General features: G+C 47.7%; 2 protein-coding genes across 2 annotated transcripts; one reads left to right on the forward strand and one right to left on the reverse strand.

Annotated features, from left to right (window-relative positions):
- The first annotated feature begins 617 nt into the window (after nt 1–617).
- Nucleotides 618–5,435, forward strand: LOC119366453. The gene is made up of 2 exons (XM_037632191.1): nt 618–756; nt 2,019–5,435. The coding sequence occupies exon 2, from the start codon at nt 2,033–2,035 to the stop codon at nt 5,174–5,176; it is 3,144 nt and encodes a 1,047-aa protein (XP_037488088.1). The 5' UTR covers nt 618–756; nt 2,019–2,032; the 3' UTR covers nt 5,177–5,435.
- Nucleotides 5,436–5,934: 499 nt separating this feature from the next.
- LOC119366454 (F-box/LRR-repeat protein At3g26922-like) lies at nt 5,935–8,826 on the reverse strand. Its single transcript, XM_037632192.1, has 4 exons — nt 8,605–8,826; nt 6,960–7,798; nt 6,699–6,854; nt 5,935–6,606 (listed from the first exon to the last, which is right to left on the reverse strand). Exons 2-4 carry the CDS (start codon nt 7,779–7,781, stop codon nt 6,418–6,420), a joined length of 1,167 nt encoding a protein of 388 aa, XP_037488089.1. The 5' UTR covers nt 7,782–7,798; nt 8,605–8,826; the 3' UTR covers nt 5,935–6,417.
- Between the last annotated feature and the right edge of the window lie 1,071 nt (nt 8,827–9,897).

Genomic DNA, 9,897 nt, shown 5'->3' on the forward strand with positions numbered 1-9,897 from the left:
ATGTATTGTTTTAAATATTTTTTTTAAAAAAAAATCGACTTAAGTACTATGTGCGGGCCATGACTATCGTGGTCCGTTTAATTAAGTTTGTTATATAGAGTAATTTGTTTGAAGCTATTTTGCAATGCCATTCTTGTTTTTCAAGTTGCAATGCCTTTTTGGAGGGTTATTTTTTTACGGTGTTTGGGATGCGGCTGTGTGATGGGTGCACTAGCCGACGGACGGCCCGAATCAGACATGGTCATCTGTTTTACCGACCCGACCCAAACGGACAGAACCCAAAACAAAACGGGGTTTGGAGTTGGCCACACACACTCTTTGTCGCTGTCCCACTCACGCGCGGCGAGGAACACGCATAGGCACACGCACACGTTCGTTCCAGCGCCAGGCCCCCCTCGGTCGGGTCGGGTCGGAGAAGCTGCGTCGGACCCTCCCTCCTCCGCAGTCCGCACAGCAAGACACGTCGCGGCAGCAAAAATGCCCCGGAAGCCCCTGGGACGCCCGCAAATCACCATTCCCCACTCCCCCTGCCTCGGCCAGGGGCCTCCCCGCAATTTCCTCCCATCTTTATTGTCCCTCACCTGCCCCCTCCCTCCCTCCTTTTTCCGCTGCGCTGCTCTGCTCTGCTCCGCGCCTCATCACACCACACGCCTACCCACCACCATCACGCCTCCTACTCCTCCGGGCTCGCCCCCCACCACCTCCGCGCACGGCAGCCTCCGTCCGTCCGTCCGTCGCCGGAGGCACCAGGCGAAGGTAGCGCCACTGCTTCCCCCCCTCTCTCCCCTCCGACGGCCGCTTCATCCCCGGCAGATTACCCCGCCCTGTCGTCTGTTCTTTCCGCGGCCGCTCCTCCTGCTAGCGGCGCGCTACGGGCAGTGGCAGGCAGGAATGGGGTTTTCGGCCGGTCCTTCTTATTTTGGGCGGGGGTCTCGGGCCACAAAAGGGCCAGATTTTGTGCTCCTGCGCTTTCCGCCGCTCCACAGCGGTCCGGTTTGGAGATTCTGCTCGGGGTTTTTAGCACCCACCAAAATCAACATCATCTGACTGATTGAAAGATACTATGAAGTGCAGATTCCATCTGGCCATGGGTTGCTGCTGCTGCTGCTGTTGAAAAAGAACTGCAGATTCGGTGCCCTGGGGTGCATACTTCTGGTACTAGTAAGTAGAGTAGGATGCACATTTTGATCTGCACTAGTAGCAGGGGGCGGTGTCACTCACAGACACAGTGCTGCTGCAGATATATGCAACACATCATCTGGCTCGATTCGGCTTAACAGTGTATGAAGGGAAACACATGCATGTTGTGCGGCTTACACTAGCTAGATCTCAACGTCTCTACCGCCATTTGGGGAAGTGATTTATGTGTGTTCATTTCAGTTTTGTTTGTGACTGCCAAACTGTGCTACTATTATAGTGCCAAGGGACTACTACTATTGTAGTGCACGCAAACACATTGCGCGGCTCGATGAGGGCTAAGAGCGTAGGCAGCATGCGCGTTGTGCGGCTTACGCTTGAGTGTAGAAAACTGGCAAGTACAATGCAGCTCCACAAGGGAAGCGAACTAGTTTCAGCACCAAATTGAACAAGACCAGCATGGGAGAAAGTGGGTGCTCCACACTTTCTGAGGTCTCCTGCAGAGTCGCGGTTGTGGTAAAACAGGAGTGCCACTTGTTTGCATGTGTTCCTTTGGTTTCGTGACTATCGAATTGCGCAACTTGGTGTGGGTCATGTGGATTACTGGTTACTGTAGGCTGAGATTTACTGGTTACTGTAGGCAGCAGATTGTGTGACTCGATCCGGATTAAGAGTGTAGGATACATATCGTGCAGCTTACGCTAGATTGCAAGGTTTATACGGGAGCACATTTGTCTTTTTTTTTACAACAAGCAGATGCTGTAGTGTGTGTGCTGATCATTCGATTCTTCTGCTATATGTTTGCTGGTCATTCCATTATTGTGTTAAGAACCGATGTCCTGTATTGTTTTTGCTAAATAATCTTCTCCTCTGTGAACCAGTTGCTGGTGCAAGAATGGGGTGCAAAAGTGACCTGGCTGACCAGCTGCAGGAGGATGGCAGTGATGGAATGAATGCTGTTGCTGCTGAATATGAAGAAAGCAGCGAAGAAGAAGAACCATTTGAACGTGAATTCTACGATGATGATGATGACGACGAAGACAATGTGGGTGAGCCAGACACACAAGCTGTGGATCCTTGTGAAGATCCTGTGGCAGAAGAAGAGGAGGCTAATGGAGACGAACCTTGCAATGGCGTCACCCCACTTGAAGATGAGGATTCCAGTTACGATGAACCTTTTGTTGATGAACTCTGTTATGAGGAAGAAGACAGTGGCGAGCAGGACTCATATTATGCGGAACCTTTCACGGATCAGCTCTGTGAAGTGGAGCCATGTGATGTTAAGGTGGCTCATGCGGAAAACTTTGTGAAGAAGAAGTCCAGTCCTGTTCAGGCTATCAAGAAGGAACAAAATAAGGAAAAGGTCCTAAAACAGGCACTAGGAAAGGGCAGCAGCCATGAGCACAAGGCAGTACCAGTGAATGATGAAATTGAATTGAAGCCGTTCAAGAAACGATTGTCTGTCAGGTTTGCTACTGATGTGTCTTGTTACACATACAGTGCTGAAAGTTTTGGTGATGCCAAGTTGGAGAAAAGGAAAGCTCAGTTTGATGACCTGAACAGCCGCTTGTGTAAGAGGCAAGAACACACAGTTTCTTTACCTCATGAAGGTGTCAAGCTGAAAGAAGTGGATGACACTAACCTGTATGTGGGTAACCTGCCAGCTTCTGTGACTTCTCACAAGCTTATCGAGTTATTTCTACCTTTCGGACGAATCGTTCGATCAAAAGTGGCGGATGATCGTTTCACTGGTGTAAGCCAGGGATATGGCTTTGTGAAGTATGCTGAACCTCGTAGTGCCACAGCAGCTATTGAACGCATGAATGGGCGCCTGGTTGATGGGAAAACATTAGAGGTTAGAGTAGCTGCAGTTCCAGCTCCACCATCAGTATCCAATCCATCAGTGCAGTCCGTGTCAGAAACATGCAGTCTGCCCTCGAAAGAAATCGACCCGAGCTACTTGTATGTCTGCAACCTCCCCTCAGCCATGGACACGCTGAAGCTACTCGAGTATTTTCTGCCTTTCGGGAAAGTAACTGATATAAGGATGCCCAGGGATCACACCACAGGTTTAAGCAAAGGATATGGCTTTGTGAAGTACTCTGATTCTCATCATGCAGCTCAGGCCATCATCCATTTGAATGGATTTCTGGTTGAGGGTAAAAAGATGGACGTCCGGGCGTATGACCCCTCTCCACCCAGACCCATCAAGGAAATCGACATGGCCAATCTATATGTCTGCAACATTCCTGTATCCATTGACACAAATAAGCTGGTTGAGCTTTTCTCGCCATTTGGTAAGATCACCCAAGCTAGAGTGGCAGCAGACCAAGGATATGGCTTCGTCAAGTTTGCCGATTCTCAGTGTGCTGCCGAGGCTATCGCACTGATGAATGGATCACTGGTTGAAGGGGAGACATTAATTGTCAGAGTTGCAGGCCTTTCATCATCAGCATCCAGCTCAGCTGTACAAGGCTCGCCAATTGCCTCTCCAGAAATCAACAAATCAAGACTGTACGTCACTAACCTTCCGCGGACCGTGAACGCCGATAAGCTGGTTCAACTTTTCGTGCCCTTTGGTCAGATCAGCAAAGTCATGGTCAATCTGGAGTATAGCCTAGTGTTCTATGCAGATGTAGCCTCAGCGATCAAGGCTGTTGAACGTATGGATGGGTATCTAATTGGTGGAAAGAGGCTAGTGGTCAGGCGATCAGACTCCTCTTGTCCAACCGATGGAGCAGAGCATGCTTCCTCACAGTCAGCTGCCAAGCCCATGAGAGAAATTGATATGGCCAACTTGTGTGTTGCCGGCATCCCACCGACGATGACCGGCGATCAGCTGGTTGAGCTTTTCCGGCCATACGGGCAAATCGTGCAATCTCGGATGTTTCGTGGGTATGGCATGGTTAGGTACCAAAACCCTTCGTCTGCCGCTGCTGCAATTGATCATATGGATGGTTACCTAATTGGAGGAAGTACCCTGGCTGTGAGAGTGTCAGGCCTTCCTAACCCCGTCGATTTCAACGCTGCAGCAAACGCTCCTCTAACACTGCAACTGCAACAGAGGCCTGCCAATATCATTGCTGCTGCAACAAATCCCATGGACTTCACCGCTGCTGCCACAAATGCTGCCCCGACACCACAACTGCAACAACCGCGGCCTGCCAACGGGCCGCAGAAACAAATCGACATGACCAACCTATATGTCTGCCATCTCCCGCCCTACGTCACCACTGAAAAGCTGATAGAACTCTTTCTGCCATGCGGCCAAATAACTCAAGCCAAGGCAGTTGTTGACCTATGCACTGGTGTGTGCAAGGGATATGGGTTTGTCAAATTTGTTGATACTTATGCTTCTGCCGTGGCCCTCACTTACATGAACGGTTACTGGCTGGAGGGGCACATCTTGGAGGTCAGGATAGCCGGTGTCCATCAAAGCGCTATGGGCGGCTACATGGCGCATCTCTACTCCCAGTTCACAGTCCCTGATCCCTCAATGACGGCGATTGGAGTACCAACATCGTCGTGTTGGCCATACCATTGTGCTGCCGAATCAGTAGCATACACCGCAGAGAACCAGGGCCAGGGAACCGACGCTGCTTCTCAAACATCTCAGCCGCCTGAATCTCTGTCAGCCAGTTCATCATTTGCTCCTGACATGGAATGGTCTCCTGTGTCCTCAACCCATCTCGCCGACACTAGTTCTCAGCAGCAACACTTGTCAAGCCATGTCGCCGACACTAGTTCTCAGCAGCAACACTTGTCAAGCCATGTCGCCGACACTAGTTCTCAGCAGCAGCAACAACCTTCAGCAGGCTGGGCCGGTCCGCCTGGCTTCGAGCCCTCTCATGCGCATGCGGCGGTCTCTCCCCCTCAGCCGCCGCCGTCAGCAGTACCTTGGGCTGGCCCGCCCGGCTTCGAGCCCCATTCCATCCCCAAGAAGAAAGATGCCGCCACCGCAACAAAACCTTCCCAGCCTTGCTCCAAGGTCCATCTGGCACAGTCAGGAGGCAGCCAGAAAAGGCGTTCGATTGTCTAGCACCATCAGTGGACCTCTTATATTACTTCTGGAAGAAGGAAACACCCATGTGCTAATTAACATCATCTGGTTTAGCTAAGTATTTAACTAGTAGTAGTAGACTTTGGTAGTTAGGTGAGCTGGCTGGTAAAACGAGGACAATTAATTGTCAGCGCAATCGTATTGTTAATTAACCTGCATGGTTATTTGTAGTGATTATGTTTGAACAGAAATCATGTCTTCTATTCTTCATTTTAATTAAAATAGTGATTATGTTTTACAGTCTGGTACCGCAACTCTTATTTTTCAAATTGAGTTTTCACTAGTTTTTCTTCCATGTGTTGGTGTTTGCATTGCCGATTCAGCTCTCTGGAGTTCATATCTTGAACAATGTGTCTTGTGAATTGTTCTGCAGGTGGTCTTATTTCGACGGCAGAGCTGGTTGAAGTAGAACTCTGTTTTCATGCAGCTAACGATTCTCATTTTCTTTTCTTTTTTAACCATTTATTTTTTTCAAGATTTTTTATTAGTTTTTAATGATGTTTATACTATTCTTAATTTAGTATTTCTACGATTAATTTGTTGCCATGAATTTGTAATCATGGGTGATAGAATCTTTCTACATTTTCAAAAAGTTGGCATGCATTGGCATAGGACAGGAGGCTTAGCTAACACTGGATAGTTAGATTCAGAATGAGGCCTTGCATGTGTCAGCAAATCTGTGAAGACGCTTTTTCAAAGAAACAAACCATCTACTTAGATGTTTGCAACTGTTAAGGTATAAAACTGACCCATACATCCGTGATCAATAATGTACTAGCGAAAATCGCCATTTTCTGAAAGCACAAGAGAATTCTTTATTGCACAAGGTGAAAGCCCATATTGATTTTTAAAGAATCCAACTGCTCATTCTTTTTTTGCCCAGCACATGAAAGTTGAATCATTGTTAGTCAAAAGCTGGCTAGTTTGTTTTGTGGAAGACTGGAACCTGATAGGTAATATAACCGGGGAAGCGTGAATTTGCTAATAATTCAGAAGCTCACATTCCATTCGAAAAGATTTTCTCAGCCGTTGTGCAGGCAAGGCAATGCTCCAGGTCTAATTGTTCAAGCACGGGAAAGCTGGGGAAACTAGCCAGACTGAATACCCACCAGAATCCATCAACCAGCTTCCATTGACGAAGCAGTTTGGATCCAACAACCAGCACACGCATGGACCAGGGAACGTCGGCGTCTCCAAAACACTCTTGTCTCAACAACAAATCAACTTTGCCACTCGATGCTGATCTTGGCATTGCAGGCAGTGGGTGCCAACGCCTGCACCAACTCATCGACCCTCGGATGATCTTCCGGGCAGTAGATTTTGATCCTCTCGATGCAAGGGTAGCTGCCTGGGCCCGACGGCGGCGCTCTCCTTATTGGCAGCAAGAGTTTGCATGTGGTGCATTCATCCTGCAGAATATCAACATCAAGGTAGTAGTGGTGTCAGTAAGAGTTGTAGCAGACCAATTGGTACTTGGACATACATGCTTCTGAGTAAGTACCATTTCGAGCTTCAAAGTGAGCTCCTTCAGCTTGTCCGAGCACCGGAGAATCCGGTGCAGTGGGTACAAGTCAGCGGTCATGCACCAATCGCCCAGCACCAAGCTTGTCAGGTTGCTGAACATTGGGCATGTTTGCATAGCTCCCTCAAATGTGCGCTTCAAATTCATCCATCAGACATGAAAGCAAACATTCTTAGACTAATAGCAACATTGGGCATGTTTCATCATATGGGTAAGAAACAGAAAAGAACCCATTCTTACCTCATGTAATGGCGCATGCAGCTCCAACGTCGTGGCATGTGAAAGGCCATCAAGTAGATGTACATGATGATCCAATACTGCGTACTTATGATGAAAATATTTGGGTATTAGACTAATCAAAGCTGTTACCAGACAAGACAGATCCCTGGTTACTATACCACCAATTTCTGTGTCAAGGATAGAGAGATGGGTAAGGTTCCTAGCACAAATCAGGAGACCGGAGGTAGGCTGGCAGTCACTGATATGCAGAACCTTGAGTGACCTCGATGAGATCTCCTCACGGTCACAGAAACCACACCACTCCAGCTCTAGATGTTCAAGCACAGGGCAGTCGTAGTTCAGCGGCCTAAATAACCCATGTTTGAACATGACAGAATGGAGCCTGATTGTTTTGAGGTGCGGAGAAGGAAAGATTACTGTCCTATCCAAACTGAGAGATCCAGAAATATGAAGGAGACGAACTTTGTGCATGATGGCATGACGAATCCACACGGAACATTTGGTATCATTAACCCATTGGGCAGAGATTCGGGCTTCATCCAAGGAAGTGGTACAGTCACGCAAGAGCAGCAAGCAGTCCCCGAAATTCTCCAGCTTCCGTTTATCCACGAAATCTTGGCTGTCGATGCGGATGAATGGTGTAGAGCACCAAAGATTGCGCCATCTTGGTGAGAGAAGACTTGTGCGCACGACCTCCGGCATCGGCAGGAAGGACATCACAAGGTGGAGCAGATCATCGGACAGGCTGCTGAGCCTGTCGACACCATTCCTGCTGCCTCGCTCACTCTTGGAACCACGGGGAATGGATGTTGGTGCCGACATTTCATCAAGTAGGACGGCTGCATGAATCCACAAAGGGCAAGGGCAATGCTAAATAATCAAAATCATTGGTATACACATTGCAGAAATCCTAGATACACAGGAAGACATGAAACGATTTCAATCATGAAGCAGTTGTGTTGGCGGTCACACAATGTGCAACCTTATGTAAAAGCATATAGTTCAGGGAGCGAGAAACTGTGGAAAGTTTAAGCTGCAAATACCACCACCATTCTAGTTCTAGAGAGGTGTGTTTACGACATTGCTTCAGAGCAAACTGGTAAGCAAAAAAGAAAGGAAAAAAAAAACAAATCTGAACCGGGTAGCACCTTTCTATTAACACACTAAATATGAGCAATTATGTTGTCTAAGATATCGAAGTAATCCAATAATCACTGCTTCAAAAAGTATTTTGTGTTCTTCTAAGCATTCCAGTTTAAATTACAACACCTGGCATAAGCTCAACAGCAGCAGCAAAGATGGTGCTAGATGCAGAGCATGGTAAACTGGTAATCAGTCACAGACAGAATTCTGTGCCCATTACAAAACTACTCTTAATGAAGAGAGTTCGGGCCCATTATTTGGTTACAAAAAAAGGAAATGTGATCAGTAAAAGAAGTTAACAGTTCATGTGCTCACTTTAGTATATATATATAAGCAGGAAGCATCATTGCAAGATTGACACCAATTGTATGTAAGTTCAATTGCATGGTTGACAACTTGACATGAGCATGAATTGATATCAATGGCAATATAAACAGGAGCAATGTATGCATCTTTCTCTTCCCAGATTTGGTAAGCAGAGTAGCAGGAAGATCAGTTGTACCTTGCTAACTTGCTAAGGCAGGTCGCAGGCGGCGATGGTGTGGAGTGCGGACGCCCAGCGGGTTGGAGGCGAACCGGCGAGGGAGGGTACCGTGCGGCCGGCCGGCGCCGTCATGGGAGCGGGCTAGCTGGCGTCGCCGTGATGGGAGGCGGGGAGGGGGGAAGGAGAGGGCCGGAGGGGAGCGGGCGGCCGACGGCGACGGCCGAGGGAGGGGAGGGGAGCGGCGCTGGCTGCGGCTGTCCTCTCTGTCCGTCCGATGGGAGAGGAAGTGATGGGAGGAGTGGGCCGCTGCCTCGCTGGGTTGCCGTTTTGGGCCTCAAAATCTGCAAATATGACATCATAAAAGGACAAATTTCTCAGAATTCTGGATGGGCTACGGCCCGCCCGTGCTTCACACTAGCTACGCAAGGGATGATCTTCTATCTCAAAAGAAAAAACAAACCTAAAAAAAGTCTCAAAAGGAAAAAAAAACGCAAGGGATGTTCTATGGTTTGCCGAGCAATTGGGAATTCAAAAAAAAAAATCATCGTACGGTCTGATTATAGAGACAGTTACGCATACTATGCTAGAGGGCGAAATGTTTCGATGAAATTCCAACGAAGCTTGTTTTTGGGTAGATGACCCCCCTAGTTTCCTCTTGCCTTTGCTTTTGAACAATGTAGCTTTTTTTTTGCGGGGGCAATGTAACTCTGTTTGATAATCAATATAATGAGCTAGAAGACTTTTCCTGGGAAAAAAACTTAATTAAACTTTATGCACCGTACCAAACAATGAATAATGGGTCGAGCAGGAAATATCTTAGATCATGCAACTACCAAATACCCCCTCATACAAAATCCGGTATTTGTGAATGCATGCCACTGGTATAGTTCAGTTTACAACAACAACAATGGCCATAAATTACTCCCAAATGGGTGGATGAAAAAAATGTATGAGTTCAAAGGAAGATCTACTGAGAAGTTATTCCGAAATGGGGAGCGTTTGAGGGGTGCGGGGTGAATTAATGAATCTAAATGGGATGGTACTCTGGCAATCACCCCGACGGGAAGATATGGATTTGCATTGCTGCACCGTGTCATTGGGGCTGGTAACTGCACATCTAAATGGCCAGTCAGCACCAAAGCCAGATAAATAAAATCATGGATTGAACTCGGCTAAAAGACAGAACCAAACATCAACTTTAACCTCGCTAACAAGTAACAGAATTACGGGTGTGGAGTTCTTGCTTGTAACCTCTTGTAAGAACAAACTGTGGATGGGGCTCTTTACCCCTCTCCTCCTTTAATGTACGAT

This window comes from Triticum dicoccoides, chromosome 2B (genome assembly GCF_002162155.2).
Source record: "Triticum dicoccoides isolate Atlit2015 ecotype Zavitan chromosome 2B, WEW_v2.0, whole genome shotgun sequence".
NCBI classification, from domain to species: domain Eukaryota; kingdom Viridiplantae; phylum Streptophyta; class Magnoliopsida; order Poales; family Poaceae; genus Triticum; species Triticum dicoccoides.

What these genes read in the sequence shown, in the direction of transcription:
- LOC119366453 (XM_037632191.1), top strand. Translation starts at nt 2,033, where the DNA reads ATGGGGTGCAAAAGTGACCTGGCTGACCAGCTGCAGGAGGATGGCAGT.
- LOC119366454 (XM_037632192.1), bottom strand. Translation starts at nt 7,781, where the DNA reads ATGTCGGCACCAACATCCATTCCCCGTGGTTCCAAGAGTGAGCGAGGC. An exon ending in TGCATGCGCCATTACATGAG is followed by an intron (nt 6,855 to 6,959) that starts GTAAGAATGGGT and finishes ATGAATTTGAAG; the next exon opens with CGCACATTTGAGGGAGCTAT. An exon ending in TCACTTTGAAGCTCGAAATG is followed by an intron (nt 6,607 to 6,698) that starts GTACTTACTCAG and finishes GATATTCTGCAG; the next exon opens with GATGAATGCACCACATGCAA.